Source organism: Rhinolophus hipposideros (genome assembly GCF_964194185.1).
Source record: "Rhinolophus hipposideros genome assembly, chromosome: 23".
Lineage (NCBI taxonomy): Eukaryota > Metazoa > Chordata > Mammalia > Chiroptera > Rhinolophidae > Rhinolophus > Rhinolophus hipposideros.
The window spans coordinates 14,314,429-14,340,327 of NC_138069.1; the positions used below are offsets into that span (position 1 = coordinate 14,314,429).

Below are 25,899 nucleotides of genomic sequence, written 5' to 3' on the forward strand. Positions count from 1 at the left end.
AAAAAAAATTAACATCACATAGGATTAATAGCAAGACACTGCAGAAGAAACAAACAGTGAGTTCATAGCACTAGAAACTATCCAAAACTAAGCACAGAGAGAAGAAAGACTTCACTTTATAAATTGAAGAATGCCTTACTGAACTACAGGAAATGGTAGGCAGTCTAGCAAACGGATAATTAGGGTTCCAAGAAAGAGAAAGGATGGGAGGGCAGAGACAAAAAATATTTGTGCATTTGTAGTATTTTGGCTTCATTAGCCAAAACATTTCCAAATTTGAACAAAATTATAAAACCACAAATCCAACAATCTACCTCAAACAGAAGAAAGGTTGAGAAAACCACACCAAAGCACATCATAACCAACTTACTGAAAAAAGTTATAAAGGGAAAAGAAGCAGTATATCCACACTACAAAATTAAAAGCAGTCATTCAGGCAGAAGTAAATGATAAGGAAATTTGGATTTACACAAAGAAATGAAGAACAACCTCCATGATCAATATGTGGGTACATATAAAGACTTTTTTTCTTATTTTTAATCTTTTAAAAGATAATTGTTTAAAGCAGAAGTTTTAACAGTGTATTACAGGGTTTACAGTATATATAAAATTAAAATATGTAATGACAGCACAAAGGAAATGAGGGGAAAATGGAAGTACGGTTTTATATGGGTCTTATACTATATGTGAAGTGGTATAATATTGGTAGAATGTGATAAGTTAAAGATACTACAAACCCTAGAGCAACCACTAGAAAATAAAGCGGTGTTGCTAATAAGCTAAAGGTAGAGACAAAACAAATCATAAAAATACTCAAAAAGAGGAAAACCAAAACAAAAAATGAGACAAATAGCAAGATTGTAAATTGACACCCCACAATATAACTACATTAAATATAAATAATTACATTCAATATGAATACACACTAAAAGAAAGATAATTGTCAATTTTTTTGAGTGAAATTGGAGGATTTACACTACCTCATTTTAAGAGAACAAAGTCTAGAAACAAACCCACACATACACAGTCAAGTGATTGTTGACAAAGTTTCCAAGATAATTCAGTGAAGAAAAAGATAGCCTTTTCAACAAATGGTTCTAGAATAATTATATATCCATATCCAAAGAAATAAAATAAACTTCTGTTTTTATACCATATGCAAAAAAGTAACTCTTAAGTAAATCATAGTCCTAAACATAAAAGCTACAAAACCGTAAAAACTCTAGGGAAAAAAATAGAAGAGAATCTTTGTGTCCTTCGGTTAGACAAATATATCTTAGATGGGACACAAAAAGCAAAAGAAAAATTTAAATCATCAAATTTGAAAACTTCCGCTCTTCAAAAGTGTTAAGTAAATGAAAAGGCAAGCCACAGACTGGGAGAAAAGATTTGCCAATCACATATTTCCTGAAGGACTTCTATCCACAATAAAAACCTCCTACAACTCGATAACAAGAAGTCAAAAAACCCACTTTTTATTTTCTTTTTTTCAAAGAACACAGTTTTTAAATGGGCAAAAGATTTGAACAGATTCAATAAGAACATGGGAAAAAGATATCATTATTCATTAGGGAAATGCAAATCAAAATCATAATGAGAGGCCACTGTATCCACTAGGATGGCTAAAATTTTAAAGCTTACAGTACCAAGTGTTGTGAAACATGTGGAGGAACTAGAAATCTTAAACACTGCTGATAGGAATGCAAATTGATACCATCACTGGAAAACAGTATGGCCATCTTTTATAAATTTAAACATAAATTTAGCATATGATCCAGCATCCCACTTCTAGGTATTGGTAAGAGAAATGAAAACACGTCCATGCAAAGACTTGTACTTGAATATTTATAGCTTTATGCATAATAGACAAAAATTGGAAACAATCTAAATGTCCATCAGCTGAAGAACGGGTAAACAAAGTGTATCCATACCAATACCACTCAGCCATAAAAAGGAGTGACTTACTGATACATGCAACAGTATGGTGAATCTCAAAATCGTGATGCTAAATGAAAGAAACCCAACACAAATGAGCACATTACTATATGCTTCCAGTTACATGAGATTCTAGGAAAAGCAAAACTTGAGTATTAGACAGCTGCTCAGTGGTGACCAGGGGTTGAGGAAAGGGTATTCACTGTGAAGAACTCAAGGGAACTTTAGGAAGGGAGATGGAAATGTTCTATATTATGACTGTGAAGTGTTTATACAACTGTGTACATTTGTCGAAATTCATTGAAGTGCACACCTTAAATCATTGGATTTATTGTATGTAAATTATATCTCAGTGAAGCAGATATACAAAGTTAGCTGTTACCTTCTTTGGTCCTTGAGAAAACTGGTCTTTGGAGTCTAAGAGGGCTACATCTTGTGACCCCATAAAATAAGTGAAGGCATTTCATTTCTCTTTCAGAGACAGAAGAGATGGGTGATGAAGAGGTTTTCTCCTGGTTGAAGTGTGCAAAGGGGCAGTCCCATGAACCAGAGAATCTCATGCCCACACAGATCATCCCTGGCACAGGTAAGGAAATTCCTTTTTCAAATTTGGTGGGGAAAAAATGTTTTTAATTGAGATAGAATTCTCACATCATAAGGTTTGATGAAATGGTGTATCTCAGCCTGATTTTTTTTTTTTAAGCCTCATCAGATTTTTCTGAGAAATGGAATCTTCAGACGTGTGTTAGAATGTATGCAGCCACTGCACACACTTTGCTTCCCCTTTCTGGTTGAAGATGTTGGTTAGTGTTCCAGATACCTTTTTACATTCCATGGTTGTCAGGACCAGAATAGAAAAAGCCAATCCCCACATTGCCAGAAAGACTTTTGGTTTTAGGTTCATAAAAATCCAGCTGAAGCTAATCAAACCTCCGAATCCATGAAAAAGGTGGCTTAACAGTAGGAATAAGTGGTTGTGTGTCACAGCCCTAGTTTACTTCAGTGATTCCTCCAGAAAGTCGTTCCAGCTTGCACACTTCCACTAACATACATGCATTGAAGGTGGTTAATATACAAAACTACTGCCCATGTTCTTCTCCACTAAAGAAAGCCTGGGGGGTAGCGGGTGGGAGTCCCTGGATCCTTTATACCCCAGTGCTTCTAAACAATAGAACAATAAAGTACATAAACCTCAAGTGTACATCTCAATGTTTACTCTTCCACGTTAAGGAATCTACCCCTAAAGTTTCTTCTGGAGGACACCGGGTTAAGTTTACCAGAGGAGGGAAAGAGTGTGCTTTAGAGGTTAAGAGAACACAGAACTTGGGGCTAGGAATACCTGGGTTAAATAAAGCTTTAGTGCTTCTACTGACCAACTATATGTACTTGAGCAAATGACCTAACTTCTGAGTCTCAGTTTCATTGTCAAAAACTGAGGGAAAAGGCTGCTGTCTCATGGAAATGTGGTAAGGATTGATGGAGATCACGTTAATAAGGTCTTTAGCACAAGACCTTAGCACATACAAGCATTCTAATGTTGTTATTGTTGTCTTTCTCAGCTCTTTATAACATTGGAGACATGGTACATGCTGCCCGTGGCAAGTGGGGAATTAAAGCAAACTGCCCTTGTATTAGTCGGCAAAGCAAATCTGTGTTGAGACCTGCTGTCACCAATGGGATGTCGCAGGTAAAGTGGTGTGTGTGGGGGTATAGCTGAGTGAAACTTAAGTTCTTAGGAAATGCCCCATTTTCTCCTCTGTTGTCCCAGGTTTTCCTGCAATTCCTGAGGAGTTAGGGAGTGGTGAAGCCTTTCTATAAAGAGCCTAAGAAGAGTTACTCAAGGGACTTTAATTCCCCCTGCGTGGTACAAGTGTCTCTTCATTCATCTTTAAAACTAATCCAGGCTTAGTTAATAAATGGCACAAAGAGATTCTTTGCATCTTGTCAAGATTTATACCTTAGGGTCCTGTGCAGATGAAGAATACAGACAAGGTTACTAGGAATACAGTCCTATCTATGCTTGGTCCCTGTCCTGGTCCTGTTAGGTATGGAGATGCAAAGATTGGCCTTCTGAGCCAGGATCATCCTGCCCTGAAAGTATTCCCAAGCCTCCAGACCTCCAAAGAGAGCAGTGGTTTTCTCATTGCTCTCTCAGAGGTGAAGGTCATTCCAGTTTGACGGTGGCTATTTTGAACAAGAGGCTGGTTTTTCAACACACACACACAACTAACTGCATACATTTGGAGGCCCTTGCAGGAATGCTCCCACTAACACAAGGTCAATAAGAGGCACAGGGATTGATGCTGATGGACCTCGAGATACATTTTCAGTATAGTTGCCATGTTAGAGCAAATGATGTGTAAAATTCAGTAACAGAATAACATTTATTGAGTTTATGTGTGCCTGAAACTATCCTAAGCTCTTTGCGCTATCTCACTTAATCCTCAGAACAGCTCTGTAAGGTCGAGTTCTAATCACCGTTTGCCATTGCAGAATTTGAACGTCAGATATGCTAAATAAAAATGTTTTAAAAAATCAAAAACCTGTGTTATTTCCAAGGCTTGTTCACTGCTCTTTCCATAGAACCTAGCGTAGTTTTCTGTCACATCGTAGGACTCAATAACTATATGATAAATGAATGAATGAATGAAATAGCAGTTTATGGGGCAGTTTCAGATTATTTTTCCAGACCTATTTTGTGTGAGCAAGTATTGCTATTTGTGTTTTATTTTTTCTGCACAAGGACTCCCCCCTAATCATGTTGGCCTCCTGTGCTTTAGCTTCCTAGCGTAAACCCTAGTGCCTCTTCTGGAAATGAAACCACCTTCTCAGGCGGAGGAGGAACTACAGCGGTAACAACTCCAGAGCCCGATCCCAAAGCCGACAGCACTGACATCAGAGCTGATGAGCCTCCCAAAGCAGACAGTCTGGCATCAAACAGCAATAGTGAGCTAAAAGCCATCAGGCCCCCTTGCCCTGACACAGCCCCACCCTCCTCTGCCCTGCACTGGTTGGCGGATTTAGCAACTCAAAAGGCTAAAGAAGAAACAAAAGGTGAGATGAACACAAGCCTCTGCCCTGCCTGTGGGTGGAACACTTGAGTTATTCTGGGATTCTTCAAACTCACACATTATCATCCACATTTATGAAACATGCCACTTGCTTTCTCTGGCTGATCACATAAAATGAGGGAATCTCTTTCAACTTCTTTGTAGAAGTGGAGCTTTTTTTTAAAGGCACATGGCTGGGCTCTACCCCAGACCTCTTCAGTCAGAATTGATGCAAGATTTTTAATAAGCTTTCCAGGTGCTCTGTTATGCAGCCAGAATTGAGGGCTAGACCCCGTTTTCAGTGGGCACAAGAATCACCTGGGGAATCATAAAAAATGCAGATTCCTGTGCCCCACCAGCACTGTTACATGAGGATCTCTTAGAATAAAACCAAGAATCTCCGTTTTTAACAAGCACTCCAGGTGATTCCAATACAAGTGTTCTGGAGACCCACTTGAAGAAACACTGTCTTGGAAAGTGAGGGAGACTAAAGCTGGATGGGAACAAAAGGAAGTTTGAAATCCAGATCTGGAAGAGAAAGGAAGAAGTAGGGGAGCTTCTCCTTGGCCATAGTCATAGCTCATCAGGCTTGGCCCAGACAACCCATATGCAGTTTTGGGGGGCTGGGGAGGAAGGAGTCTTTCCTCCTTCCCACTTGGCTGATTTTTAGGAGTCGGTTGCCTGCTGGGTGTTCCTTGTCATGCCTAATGCTGTTCCCGGTTATGTTCTTACAGAAGCAGGGTCCCTGAGGTCGGTGCTCAATAAAGAGTCTCATTCACCCTTTGGGCTGGACTCGTTCAACTCCACTGCAAAAGTCTCTCCGTTGACTCCAAAGCTTTTTAACAGTCTGTTACTCGGTCCCACTGCCTCCAACAACAAAACCGAAGGCTCTAGCCTTCGAGACCTCCTTCACTCCGGGCCCGGAAAACTTCCTCAAACCCCCTTGGACACAGGCATACCCTTCCCCCCGGTCTTCTCTACATCCTCAGCAGTAAGTGTCTCCTCTACACCTCGAGCATTTCCTGCTTTTCCGTGAAAGATACTTCACAGAGCTGATAACTGGGTTAGAGGGTACGTGGGTGACTTGTGTTTTCTCCATTGTCCAGCCAAAAGGTCTTTAAGTTTTGGGAATGTTTGAGATCCTTTTAAATAGCGAACCTTTTGTGCCACATTAGGAAGTCAGTAGAAATTGAGGTATTGAAATTTTTAGTCATCTGTAGAAATCACTTTATTTTCTTGAAAGACATTTTTTTTTTTTTTAACCTAGGCAGTACCTTCATATTGTAATCTCTTGGATATCTAAGAGACACCTCAAACCAAACATATTTAAGACCACACTCCTGATCTGCCTGTAAGCTATCTCTTCTAGTTTCCCTCTCTTGGTCAGTAGCATCTCCATTCTTCCAATTGCTCGGCCAAAAATCTTGGAGTCACTTGGACTTCCCTCTCTGAACGTTTCCTAATAGTCTGTCAGCAAACCCTTTCAGTTTGATGTGCAGATGTATTCAGAGTCCACCTATTTCTCATCAGCCCCACTGCTTCCTCTCTGGTCTGTGCCAATATCCTCTTGCGTGAATCTTTGCAGTAAACTTCTTATACAGGTCCTCTTTATTTCTTCCCTTTCCATTCTAGTCTGTTTTCAACGCAGCAGCTAGGTGATCCTTTTAAGTCAAATCATGTCACCTCTGCCTAAAATCTTTCAAGGGCATCCTGTTTCTCTCATAAAGCAGAGTCCTTTCAGTGAACGGTAAGGCTCCAGCCCTATCTGCATCTTTCCCTCACTTCTCTGACCTCAGCTACCACTTTCACTCTTGTTCAATCTGCTCTGGCCATGCCCAGCTTCTTGCTGTTCCTTGAATATGGCCCAGCAAGCTCCCTCTTCAGAACCTTTACACTTGTCCTTTCCTCCACCTAGAACTTTCTTTCCCGTGTAATCACATGGCTTGCTTCATCATCAGCTTCCTCTCCTCCCTCCTGAAATGTCACCCCCTCAGTAAGACTTCTTAGATCACCCTTTTTAAAGGTCCATCCCACTCCCATCCTCCACTCATAACTATTTTCTCTACACTTATTTTTTCCATAGCACTTCTTACCATCTGACTTACTGTGTGTTTTATTTATTGTCTGTCTCGCCTCTTTTTAAAGGCATTTTTGGCTGTTTTATTCACCATATCCCTAGTGCTACAGTGTTTGGTACATAGTAGGTGTTTAGTAAGCATTTACTGAACAAATGAATTTGCAAGGTACACAATTTTAAAGAAACAGTGAAGTCTCCTTCCCACCATTGTCTCTCAGCCACCTGTTTCCCTTTCTGGAGGTCACTGTTGTTTCATGAGTAGTCTCTCTGTGATAATATCATGTATATATAGCTTTTTCCCCCTCTTTTTACACAGAGGTTCTACACAGTTTTTCTGTTTTCAGTTTTTATATGTCGGAGATCATTTCAAACAAGTACATAAATGTTTTTCATTCTGTTTTATGATTAATGGCTGAAATTTGATTAGCTGTGGGTGATTGGGCCCTGTACAATGTGGGTTATTTGTTTCTCTTTTAGATAAGTGGCGTTAAAAAAATTACTTTGGCTCTTATTTTTTTGTACTTGCTCCAACCCCCAGCTTTCCTTTTCCTTTTTTAATTTTTCCAGAATGTTATATGATCACATGTACTCTGCAGAAATAATGGTTAGTGACACTTCAGGCATAGGATTATCAAGTTGACGAAAGCTCAAATATTGCATCCCTTGGGCATGCTGGCCAGAAAAAAATTGATAACCCTCCAAGTGAATGATGTTTTTCACTCAGTCACAGCACTTTGTGATCCCTGCGTTCTACGTGCCTATGCTGAGTGCAGGGCTGAATGCAGAGCTATTTTCTTAGGTGTCAGATCTCTTGAGGCAGAAGGGATCTTCCTGTTCTTTCTTTTATAAATGTAAAGCAAATGAAGGATAGGGAAATTTAAGATATTGTCTTAATAGACTCCCCCCTCCAATTATAAAACTCATTTCAACAATTTTTATGAACTCTAATGAAGTAGAGCAGAACTCCTTCATATGAACACAATTTGTAGACTTCTGAATGCTCTTTTCATGTGGCCTCCATCAAACTTAGCTGATGGATTTGTGTCTGGCAGGGAGTGAAGAACAAGGCCAGCCTACCCAACTTCCTTGACCACATCATTGCCTCAGTGGTGGAAAATAAGAAAACCTCAGATGCTGCAAAGCGGTCCTGTAACTTGACTGATACCCAGAAGGAGGTGAAGGAGATGGTGATGGGGTTAAATGTGCTGGACCCCCACACCTCTCACTCCTGGCTCTGTGATGGGAGACTTCTGTGTCTTCATGACCCTAGCAACAAAAACAATTGGAAGATCTTCCGGGAATGTTGGAAACAAGGCCAGGTAAGCAAGAATAAGAAGTTCCCTGGGCTGGCTGCCTGCCTGCCTGCCACACCTATCAGGAGAGTTGCAGTTCTCTCTGGGAGATCTTTGGCCAGGGAGATTTAGACATAAGTAAGTTCATTGTAGACAGCCTTGCTACTTCCAGTTTTCTTTGGTTTCTGAAAATCGGAAGATTTCTAAAAACGCATTATGAATTTTATTTCTAAGCTGTGTGGCTCTGTGTTCTTAACAGGGCAGTTGAAACTTCTGTTAGGTGGTGATTTGATCTTAATGACACCTTTAGAGGAAAATCCTTAAGTGTGATGTGGGGTGAGGAGAAGGTGGGTGGAAGCGGGTGGTACTTTTCTAGGTAAATGTTTCAAGGCCACACAAGTTTGTGTGATAGTGTGATAATACTGTTTTTTTTTTACCTTAGCAGGTGCTTAAGGAAGGGGGGAGTTATGGAATTGTCTGGATAGTCTTTTTTTTTTCATTCTCAATGTGAGGAAGTATTCTCAAAGGTGCTTTTATCCTCTCACCTTAAAATAGTGGTAGATACTAGGGCAACAGAAGTGATTTCTATGGTATGTTCCTAGGGTGTGAATTGAGTAATAATTGAATAGGAGTAGTTTCCCTTCGCTGCAGCTGATGTGTTGAAATCCATAGATTCTGAAACTGAGAAGGAACAATAAATCATCATGAAGAAGAGGAGGTGGTCCCCAGGAAATCTTTCTACTCCGTCCCTTAGTCCTGAGCTAAAAGTATTTCCTAAATGGGGTATTTTTGTTTCCACAGCCAGTGCTCGTTTCAGGGGTACATAAAAAACTCAAGTCAGAACTCTGGAAGCCAGAAGCCTTTAGCCAGGAATTTGGAGACCAGGATGTGGATTTGGTGAACTGCAGGAACTGTGCTATAATTTCTGATGTGAAAGTTCGGGATTTCTGGGATGGCTTTGAGATCATATGCAGTAAGTAGCTTTGATATCTAGTTTAATAATGGAAGACTGGGACGTAAGCATGTATATGCCCGCCCCGCCCTTCAGAATAACAGACTATATCCTCTTGGAGGGAGACACATTCTTTCCTGGTGCCAATCAGGTAGCTCACCTGGCAGTCACTTGGCTCCCAGAGCACACCGAGCTTAAGCACGTGATCCCACACGGTTTGTGGAGCACTTTCACTCTAAGGGAGGGGTATAAATGTAGCATGTACTAAAGCAGCGCTAACAAGGCCCATGTAGTCCATTTTGGGAGTTTACAAGTTGAAAATAAGAGCTGAGTCTTCTAAAACTTGTAGTTACTGGAAAATCAGGCAGCGACCAACCCAGCAGATGTTTATGGGGGTGCTTTCTGTCTTCCAGAGCGATTAAGGTCAGAAGATGGACAGCCAATGGTGCTCAAACTCAAGGACTGGCCTCCTGGAGAAGATTTTCGGGACATGATGCCAACAAGGTCAGTGAACTTACAGTGGGTCATCTTGAGAGACTTTTTTGCCTTGCCAAAGCCATCCCAAAAGTAATTACAGAAAAATTGAACTTTGCCTCTTCGCTTTTTTGCTCCCGGTAACAAACTAAGTCATCTTTCCTGTTTTTTTGTAGGTTTGAAGATCTGATGGAGAACCTTCCTCTACCAGAATATACCAAACGAGACGGCAGGCTCAATCTGGCCTCTAGGCTACCCAGCTACTTTGTAAGGCCCGATCTGGGCCCCAAGATGTACAATGCCTATGGTATGAGAGCGAGACCATGGTGCCCTTTTGGGACACTGTTGTTCCGGTTTCACCTTGAGAGGGAGTGTAGAGATGATAGAGGCCAGGTGCAGGTGCTAGGGAAGTCACAGGATCCAGGAGAGTTTTGAGTGTTTGCTTTTGTCATACTGGTTTGCGTAATGTCTGTATCAGCCCAGTCCATAAGCTTGTAAGTCTCCAGGAGTTAGAAAGTTTCCTCTCAAAAACTTTATCCAAGGAGATAGGATTCTTAGTTTTTAAGAGACGTCATAAAATAACAGTGAAGAAGTGTGGGTACCATGCTACCCAACGAGCTCTTTGTGAAGTCTCAGTAATGTTCTAAGTCACTGTGAAAGCCAAGCTTCATTTGAATGTCACTAATGCCCATATCTGTTTTGCTCTTGAAGAAGAGATCATTTGGGGGTGGGGGGTGGAAATGGTTCAGTAGCCAACGCTAACGATAGTGTCAACCAAGCTAGAAGTCTTTTAAAAACGGTAGAAAAGAAATGAGAATAATTTCTTGATGAACAGATATACTTCATTCTCCCAATGTTACTCATTTAAGAACATCTTTGAGTATATTTTCACTCGCAGAGGCTCCATGGATTCTTCAGAATATCCCCTTTCACCTTGCGTATCTTCCTTTTCCCTTCAGGCTTGATAACGGCGGAAGATAGAAGGGTTGGCACAACAAATCTTCACTTGGATGTGTCTGATGCAGTTAATGTGATGGTGTATGTTGGGATCCCCGTCGGGGAGGGTGCTCATGATGAAGGTACGATTTCTAGAACCCCCACTGCTTCAGGCCTCGGGAGTAGAACTGGGTGTTTTCCTCCTCAGTCAGGGCCAGTGGCTTTTGCTTAAATCTCGACCAGGCTTGATTTGTAGTAGGTGCCCAGTGAATGCTGCTAGACAAAGGGAGGGTCTAGCAGAGAAGAATGCTACTTGTGTATCTCTGACCAGTCATTCTCCTTCTGGAAGTGCTGCCTTTTTCCACTGAGTATGTAGCATCACAAAGAGGGATGAAGAAGAAAGGGCAAACCAGCCTACATGGTCCGTCAGCCAGATCAGCTGTCAGGTGACAGATGATAAAGCCAGGTCACTTGCACAGAAATGAAGCATGAAACTGATATTTTGCTGCATCTGTACTCCCTGCTGTCTGAAGACGTTTAAGATTAATATGTGTTAATTATGGAAGTTACAGAAAACATAGGCAGTTTTAAGGAAGAAAATAAGTAACTCAAAATCTCAAGGTTCAGGGATAATCAGTATCATTACTTTGGTATATTCCCTGCCACACATTTGCTTTTGATGCTACACCCCTGCAGATCCTTCCGTTGTGTCACCTTTAAGGGATTATAACAGATAAGCACTAGAAGCTGGCCCTCTTAACTCACCAGAGAAGCTTTACACTTTGTGGCCTTAACCCCATAGAATCCTTAGAGTTCGAAGAGGTCTTGAGAAAATATGTAGAGTCCCTCTACTTGCAACAGGAAATAAACTGCAGTTTGAATGTAAGATATGGCTCCACAGTTTGAACAAGAAATAAATGTTTTAAAGGAAAACTATACCTCCAAAAAATGCTGAGCCTCTACTAAGTAAGGAAGATTACGGTCACTTCTCCTGTGTATAGGAAACTTAGACCAACATGAGTTTTGATTCTACCTTATATTACTCCACAGAGATGAGAATAGTGGGGATGAAACTTGTTTGAATTAGACATTTTGCTTCACTCAGAGGTACTAGTTACATTGAAAAGTGGCATTTTGTTCTTTTCAGAGGTACTCAAGACAATTGATGAGGGAGATGCTGATGAGGTGACAAAGCAGAGGATTCATGATGGGAAGGAGAAGCCTGGTGCTTTATGGCACATCTATGCAGCCAAGGATGCAGAGAAGATTCGGGAGCTGCTCCGAAAGGTATGCCCCAGAGTGGGCTAGCAGTGCACAGGTTAAGGGTCTGGGGGTGCTGAGACAACCTGCCTTGGGTTTCTCGTGTGGAGTCCCTTGGCATTAAAGACCTGTACCTCTTGTCAAAATGCCCCAAAGGTCTGAATCTACACCTAGAGGATGTTGAATAGAGTAAAGCAGAAGCTTTGGCCCACTGTGGACATTGCTGCATCTTGTTAGATTTATGCTGTTAATAACTTTGATGTATTCATTGATTTTTCTGTCTTTGTGTTTGGTCATGGCTTCAGGTTGGAGAAGAGCAAGGCCAAGAGAATCCCCCTGATCATGACCCAATTCATGACCAAAGTTGGTACCTGGACCAGACCCTCCGTAAGCGACTCTATGAAGAGTATGGCGTGCAAGGCTGGGCCATTGTTCAGTTCCTGGGAGATGCCGTCTTCATACCTGCTGGAGCCCCACACCAGGTGGGTTCCATCTTGGGGCTGGGTTCCACAGTTCCATGGGCTTCCTTATTTCTGAGTTTCCTGCTAATCTGGCCATAGATACAAATGTCTGGATCAGACAGATTGCAGATTGCTCTTAAACTACTACTTATCTTTTACTTTTTGATTTTCTTCTATGTAATTTTAAATGCTTATTAAAAATGTTTTAGACAATGGAGACTATTAAAGAAAAAGTGGAAATTCCAGCCCAGCTCCCTGTGTCCCACCCCTTTTAAATCTCTTCATCCTGCCTTCCTCAGACATAGCCTACTGTTAACAGTTTGGTGTATATTTTTCCATATCCTTTTCTGTGCAAATACTAATGTTTTTATTTATAAATTTATACATAAAGAGTTTTTCTGCATGTGTTATTTTTATAAAAATGGACTATTATAAGTATTTCTAAAGTTTTCTTTATTTTTTTTAACCTTGTCATGGACATTTTCCATGTATTATCGAATCTCTAATGCCTGATATTTTCCCGCTGTCTTTTTCCCCTTCCAGGTGCACAATCTATACAGTTGCATAAAAGTAGCAGAAGACTTTGTTTCTCCAGAACACGTAAAGCACTGTTTCCGCCTAACACAGGAATTCAGACATCTCTCTAACACTCATACAAACCATGAGGATAAACTGCAGGTAAATAGCTTCTCTTTCACTTCCACTCCATCTTCTCATCTCCCACTCAGCTACACACACAGGAGGTACATTGTGCTTTCAGAGCATTCTCTAGGAGACATAACTGGGGAGAGATGATTAAGGGAACCTGTGTGCGGGTATGGAGTCCTCCCTCCAGGAAGTATTTAATCCAGGACTGATTTGGTTTTAGAGATTACTCATCTTTTAACCTAATCATTCCCAGTGTGACAGTGCTCTGTTTCTCTGCCCCTGGGAGATACAATGTTTAGGTGTTAGTAACTGTGATTAGGCAGACTTCCCCAGTCAGGTGGGAAAAGCACTGTGGCAATTTGTTCGGAGCTTATTTCCAAAAAGGGCCCATTTCTCTGAAGCTGCTTCTCACAACAGATTTCTGTGCAAACTCAATTCTTCAAGCCCTGCTAAGGACTGCCATCTATGTCCCTAAAAATTGTATTCGCAAGGGTGAGGATTGTTTTCCTCTTATAGGTCTAAGCTAGACAATCAAATGAGGTTTTCCTCTGCTCCCAAATGGATTGGAACTTTCAGGGCAGAATTTCATTGTTAATACACTTGGGTGCTTTAGTAGCAGAAAAAGAAGAAAGAATAAGGAAGCATGGTTCCCCACGCAAAACTTTAGCAATCTGAATATGCACTCTCCCAGCCTCTCCCTTGGGCCTGTTTTCCTCCATCATGCCTGTGGCTCAGGTGTGTCTTCTTTGGTCAGTGACCTATGAGGTTGGAGATTTTCTTCGTTTGCTGATAGATTCAGTCATCTCCAACCCCTGAGTCTGATCTATTTTGCTGTTCCTTTTTCAAAATTACGGAACATTTCAACCATAAACTTCTTATACAAAATACAATCACATTGATAAATAAATCACAGTGATGTTGTAGACATAATGCAAATATTCAGGCATACATATTTCAGACCTTACCTCCATTAGGTCTCTTACTTCTAACAGGTCACCTCCAGCATTCCCGATCCTCTGTCACTGCTTTATTTTGTTCTGTAATACTTTTTACCATCTAACATACTTTGTATTTTATCTGTTTGCTTCTATCCCTACTAGAATCTAAGCTATTTAAGCTCCATGAAAGCAGGTATTTTACTGTTTTATTCACTGAATTTCCCTAGCATAATATCAGACACATAGTAAGTAGGTACTCAGTAAATATGTGTTGAATTAATACAAAAAATTTAATGGACAATAGCACCAGGGGGCTGTGTGCCCATCACTCAGCTTAAGTAATAAAGCATTATATATGTACGTACACATGTACAACATAAACACACACAACTACATTGCTGAAGTGTACCCTTCCCATTCCATCTCCCCAATTTCCTTCCCCAGAAATCACCATCTTGGTTTAAAACTGTCTTTAGCCTGTTCATTGTAAACTGTCTTTCGGCCATTCACTTCAATAACTATTACTGCATCTTCCTACTTCACACATAATGTGCGTTCCTTTTAGTCAGTAATCCTACTTGCCCACTATGGTTTTAGTGAATTATTAGCTACAGGACCTTAGGCAGGGTTCTTAACCATGGAACCTTGGCTTCCTCAGTTTCTCTTCTATAAAATGGGGATAATAATAAAATCTACCTCACAAAATTATGATAAGGATTAAATGAAAGTCCATATACAGAGCTTGGCAGTAGTGCCCAGCACAGAGTAAGCACACAGATGGTGGTGATTATGTAGCCTTTCAAACGATTTTATCATTGCTTTTTGAATATGGAGCTTACGTCCTACGTGAGTGGTAAATCACCTATGGGGTTAATTTGGGAAGCACGCAATCCTGGTTGGGGGATTTCCTCACTAACCAGTAGGCTTATAGTCAGTGTAGAACGTACATTTTCATTTGCATAAGACAGCATGGGGCTGCCACGAACTGACTGCTGTTTGCTCTCTGCAGGTGAAGAACATCATTTATCATGCAGTGAAAGATGCTGTTGGCACCCTCAAGGCTCATGAATCCAAACTGGCAAGGTCTTAGGCATCAAGAAATTCCCGACTCCCCGGTGAAGCAGGTCTTTCACTCACACACGTACAGGGAACGGCAGGGTTCTCTGCTGGAGCAGAGGCCCTTCACTCGGAGCTGTGTGGTCAGTATTACAAAGTCTCCAGCCACTCTCGTCTACGCTGCCTCAACACTGAAAGTTGACACAGGAAAGTCGCACTGTTCACACACACAGTTTCAGACTCCAAGCCGAGGGTGCCACATTCCCATCCTGTGGCCTTCTGGGACTCTGAATTGCCTGAACATCGCGGGGCTTTCCTACATTCTTGTGATTTGAAATTCATGGAAACCCGGAATGTGGGCACACCGTTCTTTTCTTTTTCTCTCGTGCCTAGTGAAGTGGGAATGTGTATGGAGGTAGAGGGAATTATATAACTGGTACAAGTAGGGGCTCATTGCTAAACATGCCTGGTGGAAGCCTGACAGTGTCTCTGCACGTGACCTCTGACACAGCCCATCCCAGGAGACGGGGTAAAGCCATTCCCCACAATCTCTCCCGTGAACACTGGAGTCTTGCAGGACCCGGGGAGAACCCACTGCTTTTCCCAGGAGGCTCCAGGATTAGGAAACGTGTGTATTTAGTGAAAAATAGGTTTGTAGTGAAATAGTTACTATTTCATGAAAGTAGATATTTTTAGAATTTTTGAAATACCACAGTTGTTTTCCTGGTTTATGAGGAAAGGCACATTACATTTAGTCTTCCTTTCGATAAAACTCTTTGAAGAAATATGATTTTTAGAAATCAACTGCCCATTATAGCACAAAATCAGCCAAAGCAGAATTTAAAAGAATTGGCTTTTTAGGATTCTTTTAGTTTCTCCCCCTCCCATCTCAGTCCTATCTTGAGGGAACAGCCACCTGAGAAAATAACTTTGTCATGTCTGAGCTGTGGTATTTTCCACACATACACACACTTCAGGAACCATTTCCACCTACTACCAGCGTTCCCTTGGGACTCCTCTTACAGTTCCAAATTCAAAGGAAAGTTGCATTTTCCTACATGAGGCTTTTTGTTTTTTGGGTTTTTTGTCCAGACATATTTTCAAGAAAACTTTCCAATTCAGTGGAGTTTTATTAAAAATTTATTTGAAAATAATGGAATTCATTGGCCCATGGGTACATTGGAAAATGTATCTATCTTCTTTCCAGCTGTACTGTAGTGCCCTGCAGGCTTGTTTATATGTTCACACTTACTTTTTTTTTTTTAAATAAAAGTCATTTACTGTAGAATACTTTTAATTTCACTTTCTGTATTTTAATTTTGTTGAAGGGCTGATTGGGATTTCCATGTTCTTATTAAAAATCTAACAAATCTGTTTGGAGTGGATTAAATTTTTCCTGTGCCAACTATTAAAATCAAGGCCAGGTGGAGGACAGGGTTGGAGGTGGAAGATGGTTCATTTTCAGATCATTACATTGCTGCATCCCATTATTACCCTTTGCTTCTGAATTTGTGCCCAATTGGGAGAGGGAAGTGCCAAGTCATTGTGGTTTGTGAGGGTTTGGGGGTGAGGGTAAGGGACCACATGAGTTACAGGGTGGGACGAGAGAGGTTTCCCATAGTTTCTGCTCAGTGAATGGAGTGGAAAAGGTGGGGTCCTACCTTCCTGGGGCAGTCTGGGGGGACAAGGTCATGGAGGATGACCTGAGCAAGGCTTTGAGCCATCAGTGGTGGGGTTCCTCAAAGAAGGAGGCCTGGGCTGCTCACATAAGAAATGTGGCTCTAGCTCCACCTGGGAGTTGGTGGGGGAAGACCCAAATGGGATTTATTTTTGTTTACGAAGCAGCAATGAAATGGACAGATGATATTCCAATTAGAAACGGCCTTTAGATGAGGAAGTTGTAAAGAATAGCAAGAGGGGTCATTAGAGGCTGTTTCTCTGGAGCCTGTTGGAAAACACCTTCCAAAGAGTTTGAGCCTGGAAATACGATTATCAGGCTGGACATAGATCATTGTATGGTTCAAAGATACTACGTTTGAATAGGACCATAACTGAAATGCAGAGCTCTGAGCATGTCCTTTCAGCCTGGATAGGCATGATTGGTGCTGTGATCTCCAGGAGGATTACACCTCCACACAAAGGAGTGACAAATGCAAAAGCTTTGAAATGGGACAGGAGAGGAAAGCAATGAAGGGAAGGGAGTGGGGGATTGGAGGTTTGTTGATTTGGTAAAAATCAGGAGGCCGGCTAGGCTGGCCTACATTCTGGATATAAATGTCTTCAGAATTAGGGCATTTATGGCTGCCAGTGCTTGCTGATGGGGGTGGAACTGGAGCCCCTGGCTCCATCTCCAACCTAGACCCAGGCCTTTGAAGGTCTGACTCCCGTACCCCAAGGTATCCACCTTGAGAGCATAGGGTTCCCAGCAAAGCTTAGGAACTGACATCCCTAAACAGGTCAGATGTGGGGGAAGTTCTCACAGCTGGGTGATTGCTGAAGGTGGAGAAGGGATGAGGTGGACAGGTGCAGCTCTCTACCTTTGACCTCAGGAATTCTCGGACGGGTGTCTTTACAGGACCTGTGATGGAGGAGGACGGTTTGCTAGTCAGCAGTTGGGAGAAGTAGCCTGTTTAAAGTAGATGGGGTTCAGAGAAGCATGACTTAGTGGTTTTGTGACACTTGGCAAATTATTGAACCTCCATAAACTTCCCGTTTCCTTATCTTCAAAATGAGGATAATTATAACCTCTGCCTTAGAGGGTGTCGTGAGAGTTCACTGAAACAAAGCAGGGGACGCCCTGAGCATGGGGCCTGGCACACAGTAAGCACTCAAGTCATAGCTGTTCTTCCTCGTGGATGTTTAAGCCTTTCAGCCCCATGTGGGCAGGGCAGGAGAACGGCTGGGCTGTCAGGATGGAACCGTGAAGGCTTGGAACCCAAGAAAAGTGAACGAGCGATCACCGGTACGAGAAGGCCGGGCACTGAGGGTCAAAGGCGCATGCCCGGCGACGGCAGGTGCGGGGGGCGCGCCGCCGCTGCCGCGGCCTCCCCTTTAAGAGCCGCCACCGCCCACGGCCCGCCGCTGCGGCAGGGACCTCCCCTTTAAACGGCGGCGGCTCCGCGCTCCGCGGCCCCCGCGGCGGCTGCTGCTGCGGCTGCTGCTGCTGCTACTGCGGCTCCTGCTGCCGCCACCGCTCGACCTCCGGCCGCTGCATCCTCGGCCCGGGCTGGGTCCCCGGCCCGCGCCTCGCCTCGCCATGGTGTCTTGGATCATCTCTCGGCTGGTGGTGTGAGTGCGGCGGCGGGCGCGGCTGCGTGGGAGGAGGGTGGGGGTCGGGGTGGGGGTCGGGGTGGGAGTGAGGTGGTGCTGAAGCCCGGGGTGGACCACTCCGTGGCCTCAACAGCGCGGTGACCCAAAGGCATGCCGTCCCTATTTGGGGTCCCCAGGGACAAGGAGGTGTGGGACCCCGGACTGGAGGGGGAAATACCGAGGAGCACGGCAGGCCTGGCTTCCCACCCTTTTTAATTTCCCTGCTCCTTCGCCTTCCCTCATCCTAGGGGCTGAGCACTGCGCTTGATTTATGATGGGAGGCGGGCATGTCCCTTCCCCCACCTAGCAGATCAGAGCTGGAGGAGCTGCTCAGACCTGGGCCCTCATCTCCCTGGAGCATAAGAGCTAATGGAAGAGTGGGAGCAAGGCAGGGCCTTGTCATTCCGTAGCTTAGGGCCATAGCAGCAGCCTTGGTCTCCCCAAAGGGCTCAGTTCTTCCTCCCTCTTCCACTGACATCAGGAGATGGGGAGGAGGGCATATGCTCTGAAGGCCCCCCAGGGACGATGTCTGAGCATCGGGAAGCAGAGATGCTCTGAGGATAAAGTGTGGGAGGTAATGGGGAGAGAAGATGAGTGTGCTCGCGATTGTGAAAGTCACAGAGGGGAGGACGTTAAGTGGCCTTCTTTCTGGCTGTCAGCCACATCTTGGAGCTATGCCTCTATGAGGTGGGCCCATGAGGGAATAGGCCGTACCCCCACATTGTCAAGGGGCTGGGCCTGGCAGGGGCTCCACATGGGCCTCAGCCCACCCTTCCCCCAGCTCAGGACCCTGCCCCTCAGCCTCCACCATGGGGGCTGACACCCCAGAATCCCCTCCCTGCTGCCTTCTTCCCATTCATTGCTGTCATGTGCGTATGTCCTGGCTTCCTCTAGACCCGCTGGAGTCTCCTCGCTTCCTCTCCTCCATCCGACCCCAGAGGGCGTCCAGGGGGCTCATTTCATGTGGTCTTCAGAGTGGCTGCTGCTCTTATCTCCATGTGCTCCCTGAGGGGCCTTAGCCCTCTCGCCCCCTCACCTGCGACCTATAGATGGTCTCTGATGGAGTCACCATCAGGTCCACTCCAGCCAGGGTCTTGAGCCCACGGCCCTTCCCTGAGCCTGGTCCCAAGAGTGTTTACATGGGGGAATAATCCTCTTTGCCCTTCCCAGGGCCTCCTGCCCCAATGTCCTCTGCTCCCCAGGTCCCCAGGGCCACAGTGTTGCCTCTGACTGCCAGATGGAGTGTGCCCTGCGAGGAAGTGTCAGGTTCCCTTGCAGACCTGGCCCTACCCAGCCTGGCTCTGTGACAGGGAGGTAGATGGTGAGGGCAGAAGAGTGTGAATGGACATAGTATCTGGAGAAGACACCTCTATGGCAGTAACTAGATCCCCACTCCCATATGTTTGTGCATAACCAAGCATCATGGCGGAAGGGACTATATTGGACCCTCTGGGTCTTTCTGTATCTCAGGGGCTGGAGAAACACTGATCAATAGAGGGGAAAGGGCATCACCCTAGCTGGCTGGGACCTCCATGCTTACATATCGCCTGAGTCTTGACTGCTTTGACCTTTACCCCTGACCTGAGTTCATCAATCCAGCTGCTGTGGCACTCTGGAGTTCTGTCCCTGCTCCCTTTACCTATCCAGGGACTGATGCAGAGCTGGGAGGGACAGGCCACCACTCTTGGCCAAGGGTCCCAGTAACCATGCCTGCCTCCCTAGGCTCATCTTTGGCACCCTGTACCCAGCCTATTCTTCCTACAAGGCCGTGAAGACAAAAAACGTGAAGGAATATGTGAGTGTATGACCCTTCATCTCCCACCCAACCCACATGGCAGAGAGAGGGGAACGACAGTGGGTCACATTATATGTGGGTTAACTTTGTACCAATGCTGTTGGCACTAACGAGACCCTGGTTCATAGGAAGTTCCTGTATGTGCCTTCCCCCTGCCCTAGTATGACCCTCAGGCAAAGTTGAGGTCCTGAGTATCCCTTCCCCATAGTACCTCCCGCACAGTTGACAGGCAGAGGCCCTCCAGGCCCCAGCCGACGCTGCCCTCTGTACCTTCAGGTAAAGTGGATGATGTATTGGATCGTCTTTGCGTTCTTCACCACGGCTGAGACGCTCACGGATATCGTGCTCTCCTGGTGAGGTCCAGCACGCCCTCCCTGCATCTTGGGCTCCAGGGCCTCGGACTTTCTCCACCCAGCCAGCCAAACAGAAGATTGAGACCCAGGGTGGAGACCACAGTTCCATGGGTTTCTGGATTTCCACCCCCCACCACGCCCACCCCATCCAGGCCTTGTTTAATCAGCAGAATAAGAACAAACATCACCCCCACATTTCTTTCTGGTGGCAGCCAGAGCACCACAGTAGAATTCAGTTTCTGCCAGACCTTGGGCATGTCACAGCTCTCTAGGCTCATTTTCCCTATTTGTAAATGGTTCAGTCCTAAGCACATTGGATGCTTGTATTTCAAAGACATTTTCCAGGCACAACTAGATTATGTGTGAACACTTTGAAGACAGGGAATGCCTTCATCATCTGTATATTCACAGTAGGAGCTCAGAAATGTTTATTGAATGGACAGTTGCCTCTTGGAAGAGAGAACTAACATAGCACAGTCCATTGGAAGTCAAGAAAAGAGCTTTACAGAGAGGTAGAAGACAAAAGATCATTGCATTTGTAGATTACAATAAGTCCTCACTTAACGTCGTTGGTAGGTTCTGCAACTTTAAGCAAACCGACTTATAACAAAACCAGTTTTACCACAGGCTAATTGATACAAATAAGAGTTAAGTTCTTATGGCATCTCATCGATGTTATAACAAAACGACGTTATTCGAGGACCTGCTGTCCAAGGATCTATGTCCTTTGAGAAAAATAGTTTTAGCAGAGCAAGGTAATTGGGTTAAAAATTGAGGGCAGTGGATGTAGCTGCCTCTTGACTAACAAGCAAAGGAGAGAGCTTTGTTGGTGTTTTTGTGAGGATGTAGGAGACCTGCCTGCAGGAGTTTGTAGCCTGAGAGAGGGCATGGGGAATGGAGAATTCTTAAAAGATTGGAGGATTCTTAAAAGCAGGGGCATGTCATGGCAGTGAGGGATGGAATCCAGAGCACAGCTGGAGAAGCCCCCATCTTCTTCATGGGAGGAAGAGCAGGAAGAGAAGGGGGTGAGGATGCAGGAGTAGATCTAGAAGGTTAGGGAACTCGCCTTGGAGTTGACCCCAAGACAGAGGAGTGGGGGTGTCTTCTGTCAGTTGAGAGGGCCGAGACTGAGAGAAAAGGGCAAGGGAGCCACTGCTGAGGGGAATTCCTGTTGGGCCCACTCCTCACCTTCCTGCTTGGGATCTCAGCCAAGCCTCCCAGTACCCTTAAGATTAGAAATAACTGGTCTCCTGAGCCACATGGGGACCCCAATGCACTGAGGGGTGGGGGCTGGCCAAGGTCATACAGGGGATCAGGACACCTGACTCTCTGCCCTGGCACATGCCCCTTGCCACTGTCCCCTCAACAGGTTCCCCTTCTACTTTGAGCTCAAGATCGCCTTTGTGATATGGCTGCTGTCCCCTTATACCAAGGGCTCCAGCGTACTCTACCGCAAGTTCGTGCACCCGACACTGTCCAACAAGGAGAAGGTTCGCCCCCACTCTGCTTCCCGCTGGCCGCAGGCCAAGGCAGCCCAGTGCCTGCAGCCACGCACATGCCTGGCCCTTCCTGTGGGTGCCCAGAGCCTGAAGTGAGCTGGCAGGGCCTGGCCTTCTGCAGCAGGCGGTGCCTTTGTTCAGGTGTGAACAAGGGCAGGGCAGGGCCTGGCCAGTAGGGCTCGCCCCCACCTCTTCCTCCTTCCCCCTCAACCTCTCAGGAGATTGACGAGTACATCACACAGGCCCGAGACAAGAGCTATGAGACCATGATGAGGGTGGGCAAGAGAGGCCTGAACCTTGCCGCCAATGCTGCAGTCACAGCTGCTGCCAAGGTGAGATGGGGGTAGACCCACGCTCCTGGGGCCCTCCCTTGTTCATCTCATCCTCCTGGTCAGACCCTTTGCAACCACACTGTGCTCAGGGCCGTGAAGGTTTGGGGCTTGTGCAGCTCAGGGCTCCAATCCTGGCTCTACCCCACTCCAGCTAAGTGACTTCTACTCTCCAAGCCAGTTTCCTCATCTGTCCAAAGGGAAAGTATGGCCCCTGCCTGTCAGTGCTCCATAGGACTGGGTGAGGACAGTGTGGGGAAGGCACTGAGCCCAATGGTGGCCCAGTGCCCCATGGTGACCTCTCTCTCCACCCCGCCCCTTCCTCCGGTCCTCCCGGTGCGTGGTGGTGACCCTAGGGCCAGGGGGTGCTGTCAGAGAAGCTCCGAAGCTTCAGCATGCAGGACCTGACTCTCATCCGGGACGAGGACACACTGCCGTTGCAGGGGCCTGATGGCCGCCTCCGACCCAACCCCAGCAGCCTCCTGGACACCACCGAGGACTTAGGTACAGGCAGGGCCTGCCGTTGTCGGGGTGGGACGGGGGGGCACCAGGGCTCAGAGGCGGCCAGGTGGGAGCAACATCCAGACCCCTGTTCTCCTTTGTCCCCACAACCAGGAGATGACCCTGCCCTGAGTTTACGGTCTAGCATACACCAGGCAGATCCCCGGACAGAGATTTCTGAGGAGGATGTGGGAGACAAGGCCCCCAAGAGGGTCAAGTCCATCAAAAAAGTGCCCAAAGCTGAGGTGAGAGCCCAGCCAGAGTTTGGGGGGAGGCGGAAGGGGTTGTGACTCCATGCTGAGCACTCTGTCTTCCTCCCTCCTTCCCACAGCCACTGGCTTCCAAGACGCTGAAGACCCGGCCCAAGAAGAAAACCTCTGGCGGGGGTGACTCGGCTTGAGGTCCCAATGCCCACAGGCTACAGAAACCCTGCTCACACTGTGTGCCCACGTGTCTTGGGCCCCAGGCCTCAGATGGCTGTTTCTCTGGAAGGGCTTGGAAAAGAGGAGGGAGCCATGCTGGGGGGTGTGAGGGTAGAGGTTGGACCAGGAGCTGAGGACTGAGCCACCCAATGAAGTGGGGGCCCCTCAGAGCCTGAACCGCCATTCCAGCCCTCCCCACTCCAACCCTGCTCGCCCACCAGTGCCTTGCTGAAAATCATGGCCATCTGCTTCTCTGGGGTCATAACATGCCCCTACTGTTCTCCCTGGTCAGGGGTGGGAGGCAGTCACAGCCCTGATGGACCAGAGATGGGCCTGAAGGCACCTGGGGGCGGGGGGGGTCTGGGGAAGGCCTCAGGGAACGTGGGCAGGGGCTCCAGGCCACAGCTGGAGCTGTGAATGGAGCAAAGGGGCTTGGTGTGTGCGTAAGTAACCAGGATGGCCAGGCCAGAGCTGTAGCTTGGGGGTACTGGGTACGGCTGTGTGCTATGTGTCCCCACTTAAAAGAGGTGGAGTTCCAGGGATGTGAGTTTGAGTGAGTGAGTGAGTGTGTGTGTGTGTCTCTTTCTGGATCTAAGGCTGAGGGGATTTGGGATAAATGACTTTCCCTCCAGCAACAGCCACCCCCCAGCCTTAGCCCCACAGTCAGCTGTCCCTTTTCTCCCTCTCAGCCCTCCTTCCTAGTCTCTGAGGCTCAGAGGACCCCAGCCCATGAGAGAATGGAGCTCCAAGTTGTGGTCCTTTCCCCTCCTCCTCTGCCCTTAGTTCTTTTCTGCCTCCTCTCATTCCTGCCCTGCCCCTAGACTGGAAGGTCTATAGAGGCCCCTGCTGAGCCAGTTCCTTTCCTCCCCACCTTGGGGCCCATCCTCCTTTCCCCCAGTCCTCTCCCTGTGCTAAGCGAAGTGGGGGCATGTGAGCAGACCCCTATCAGAGCCCAGCCTTTGCCCCACACCCTGCCCCAGCTTCTGCCTGTGATTCCGGTGGGGGCCAGGAGGAACGTGGGAAGAAGTGAAAAACGTGGGGGAGCCAAGGGGCTCCCGATTTGGTGGAAAGTGGATGCTCATTGGGCCTTTGGCTCTGGATGAGCCAATAAACCAAACTCTGGCACCTCATTTATTTTGGCCTCTGTGCTTTGTTCTTATCCCACCCAGTCCACAGGTGGAAGGGACCTGAAGTATGAAGCCGGGCCCAACTGTGGGAGGAAAGAGGGAAATGGTCAAACTGAATGCAGGGAGCTCTCATTTCCAAGATAAAAGATAGGCTTGAGTGGGTTCAGTATGACAAAATGGTTGTGGGGTTTAAGATAGAGCCAGGGGACAAGGATGGCTAGGAGCCCCAACCCTCGTCCTTCAGAATCCTGCCCTGAAACCCCCTTCCCTGAATAGGCTTTCTGGTACACATAGAAAGTGCCAGGTGTAAGTTCTGGGGACAAAGACCCCAGTGAGGCTTCCAGGGGAGAAGATGGGCTGCTGGGCAGGGCTGGAGGGTTGGATGGCCATAGTGCCTAGAAAGGCAAAAAAGTGATAGAGGGAGACTGTGAGCCAGAGACTCTGAAAGGAGGAGGTAAGTGAGTTGAAAGGAGAGGTAGAGATGGGGAACCAGCCCCCTGGTTCCTGTCTGACCATGGGAGGAGACAAAGAGGACAGGTACCCAAGTACTAGGGTCAAAGAGGTAGCCCATGTGGCTCCAGAAGGGAGAGGTTGAGCCCTGAACTGCAGGACATGGGTTCTGAGCCCTTGGGAGGGACAGCCAAGGCCATAGGAGCCAAGGGGCACAAATAGCTAGAATGAGACACTGGAAGGCAGAACTCAGGAGAAGGAAAAGGATAGCAGGGAAGTAGAAGCAGCATCTGAAGATAAAAGAGTGGAGAGGGAGGCAAGTAGGAAGGAAGGAGAAGGGAGCAGAGAAAGAGCAGCTCAGCCTTGTGGAAGGAAAATGGAGGAAGCAGAGCTTGGGGCTGGGGTGGGGGTGGTGGGGGTGGCAACCTAGCCCCAGGCTCCGGCCCCAAGGTCAACAAATACCCCTACACCAGGTCTTCCTCCCCCCTCCCTGGCATCACAGCAATGTCCTCCTGCCACACTTGAGGCAAGCTGGCCAAGAACATCCAGAACTGAAGTCACAGTGGAGGTGGGGGGTGAGATAACCTTTTCATCCTCCCTGAAAGCTTCCAGTCAACAGCCCTCTCAAGGTCATTCCTTTGGACCTCTGAGCAAATGGCCCTTTTCTCTCCCTCAGAAGAGGCAGTGTCAGGGCAGAATTCAGGGGAGAGACTCTCTTGTTCTAGAAAGATCTCCAGAGAGTAAGATGCTGCAGTCTCATGCTAGCAGCTACCATATGGTCAGGAAACCAGGTTAGGCCCTATCTAACCTAAATCCCATTTGCTGCGCGCACACACACACACACACACACACACTCAGGTACACACTGGTACCCACAATGACCGGTAGCTAAGGAGGTCACTGCCAGATTCTGCATTGCCAGGATCTCCGTGCACATCTGGCTTTCCCTGTGTCAATAGGAACATGCTCAGATTTCCAAGCTCATTGGTCCGTTACCATGGAAACATTCAGCCTCCAAGAACTCGGCACAGGGCC

General features: G+C 46.2%; 2 protein-coding genes across 5 annotated transcripts in view; both read left to right on the plus strand.

Annotated features, from left to right (window-relative positions):
- Positions 1-16,451, plus strand: part of KDM3B (lysine demethylase 3B) — a 51,808-nt gene extending 35,357 nt beyond the window's left edge. For all 3 annotated transcript variants that reach the window (XM_081035464.1, XM_081035466.1, XM_081035465.1), the window contains 13 exons: positions 2,414-2,521; positions 3,495-3,622; positions 4,716-4,989; positions 5,720-5,976; positions 8,115-8,381; positions 9,156-9,327; positions 9,720-9,810; positions 9,957-10,087; positions 10,740-10,859; positions 11,864-12,003; positions 12,282-12,458; positions 12,981-13,115; positions 15,033-16,451. In XM_081035464.1, the coding sequence (XP_080891590.1) occupies positions 2,414-2,521; positions 3,495-3,622; positions 4,716-4,989; positions 5,720-5,976; positions 8,115-8,381; positions 9,156-9,327; positions 9,720-9,810; positions 9,957-10,087; positions 10,740-10,859; positions 11,864-12,003; positions 12,282-12,458; positions 12,981-13,115; positions 15,033-15,113 (2,081 nt within the window). In that variant the 3' untranslated portion in view covers positions 15,114-16,451. The remainder of the gene's footprint in view (positions 1-2,413; positions 2,522-3,494; positions 3,623-4,715; positions 4,990-5,719; positions 5,977-8,114; positions 8,382-9,155; positions 9,328-9,719; positions 9,811-9,956; positions 10,088-10,739; positions 10,860-11,863; positions 12,004-12,281; positions 12,459-12,980; positions 13,116-15,032) is intronic.
- A 1,513-nt stretch (positions 16,452-17,964) lies between these two features.
- On the plus strand, positions 17,965-24,417 carry REEP2 (receptor accessory protein 2). 2 transcript variants are annotated; one of them, XM_081035610.1, is made up of 8 exons: positions 17,965-18,367; positions 20,111-20,183; positions 20,460-20,536; positions 21,906-22,026; positions 22,254-22,367; positions 22,721-22,868; positions 22,980-23,110; positions 23,197-24,417. In XM_081035610.1, the coding sequence occupies exons 1-8, from the start codon at positions 18,336-18,338 to the stop codon at positions 23,263-23,265; spliced, it is 765 nt and encodes a 254-aa protein (XP_080891736.1). In that variant the 5' UTR covers positions 17,965-18,335; the 3' UTR covers positions 23,266-24,417. The 2 variants fall into 2 exon arrangements, with proteins under 2 accessions (XP_080891736.1, XP_080891737.1); XM_081035611.1 differs by having other exon boundaries at positions 18,166-18,367; positions 22,727-22,868.
- The last annotated feature ends 1,482 nt before the right edge of the window (positions 24,418-25,899 follow it).

What these genes read in the sequence shown, in the direction of transcription:
- REEP2 (XM_081035610.1), top strand. Translation starts at nt 18,336, where the DNA reads ATGGTGTCTTGGATCATCTCTCGGCTGGTGGT. An exon ending in ACGGATATCGTGCTCTCCTG is followed by an intron (nt 20,537 to 21,905) that starts GTGAGGTCCAGC and finishes TCCCCTCAACAG; the next exon opens with GTTCCCCTTCTACTTTGAGC. An exon ending in CACTGTCCAACAAGGAGAAG is followed by an intron (nt 22,027 to 22,253) that starts GTTCGCCCCCAC and finishes TCAACCTCTCAG; the next exon opens with GAGATTGACGAGTACATCAC.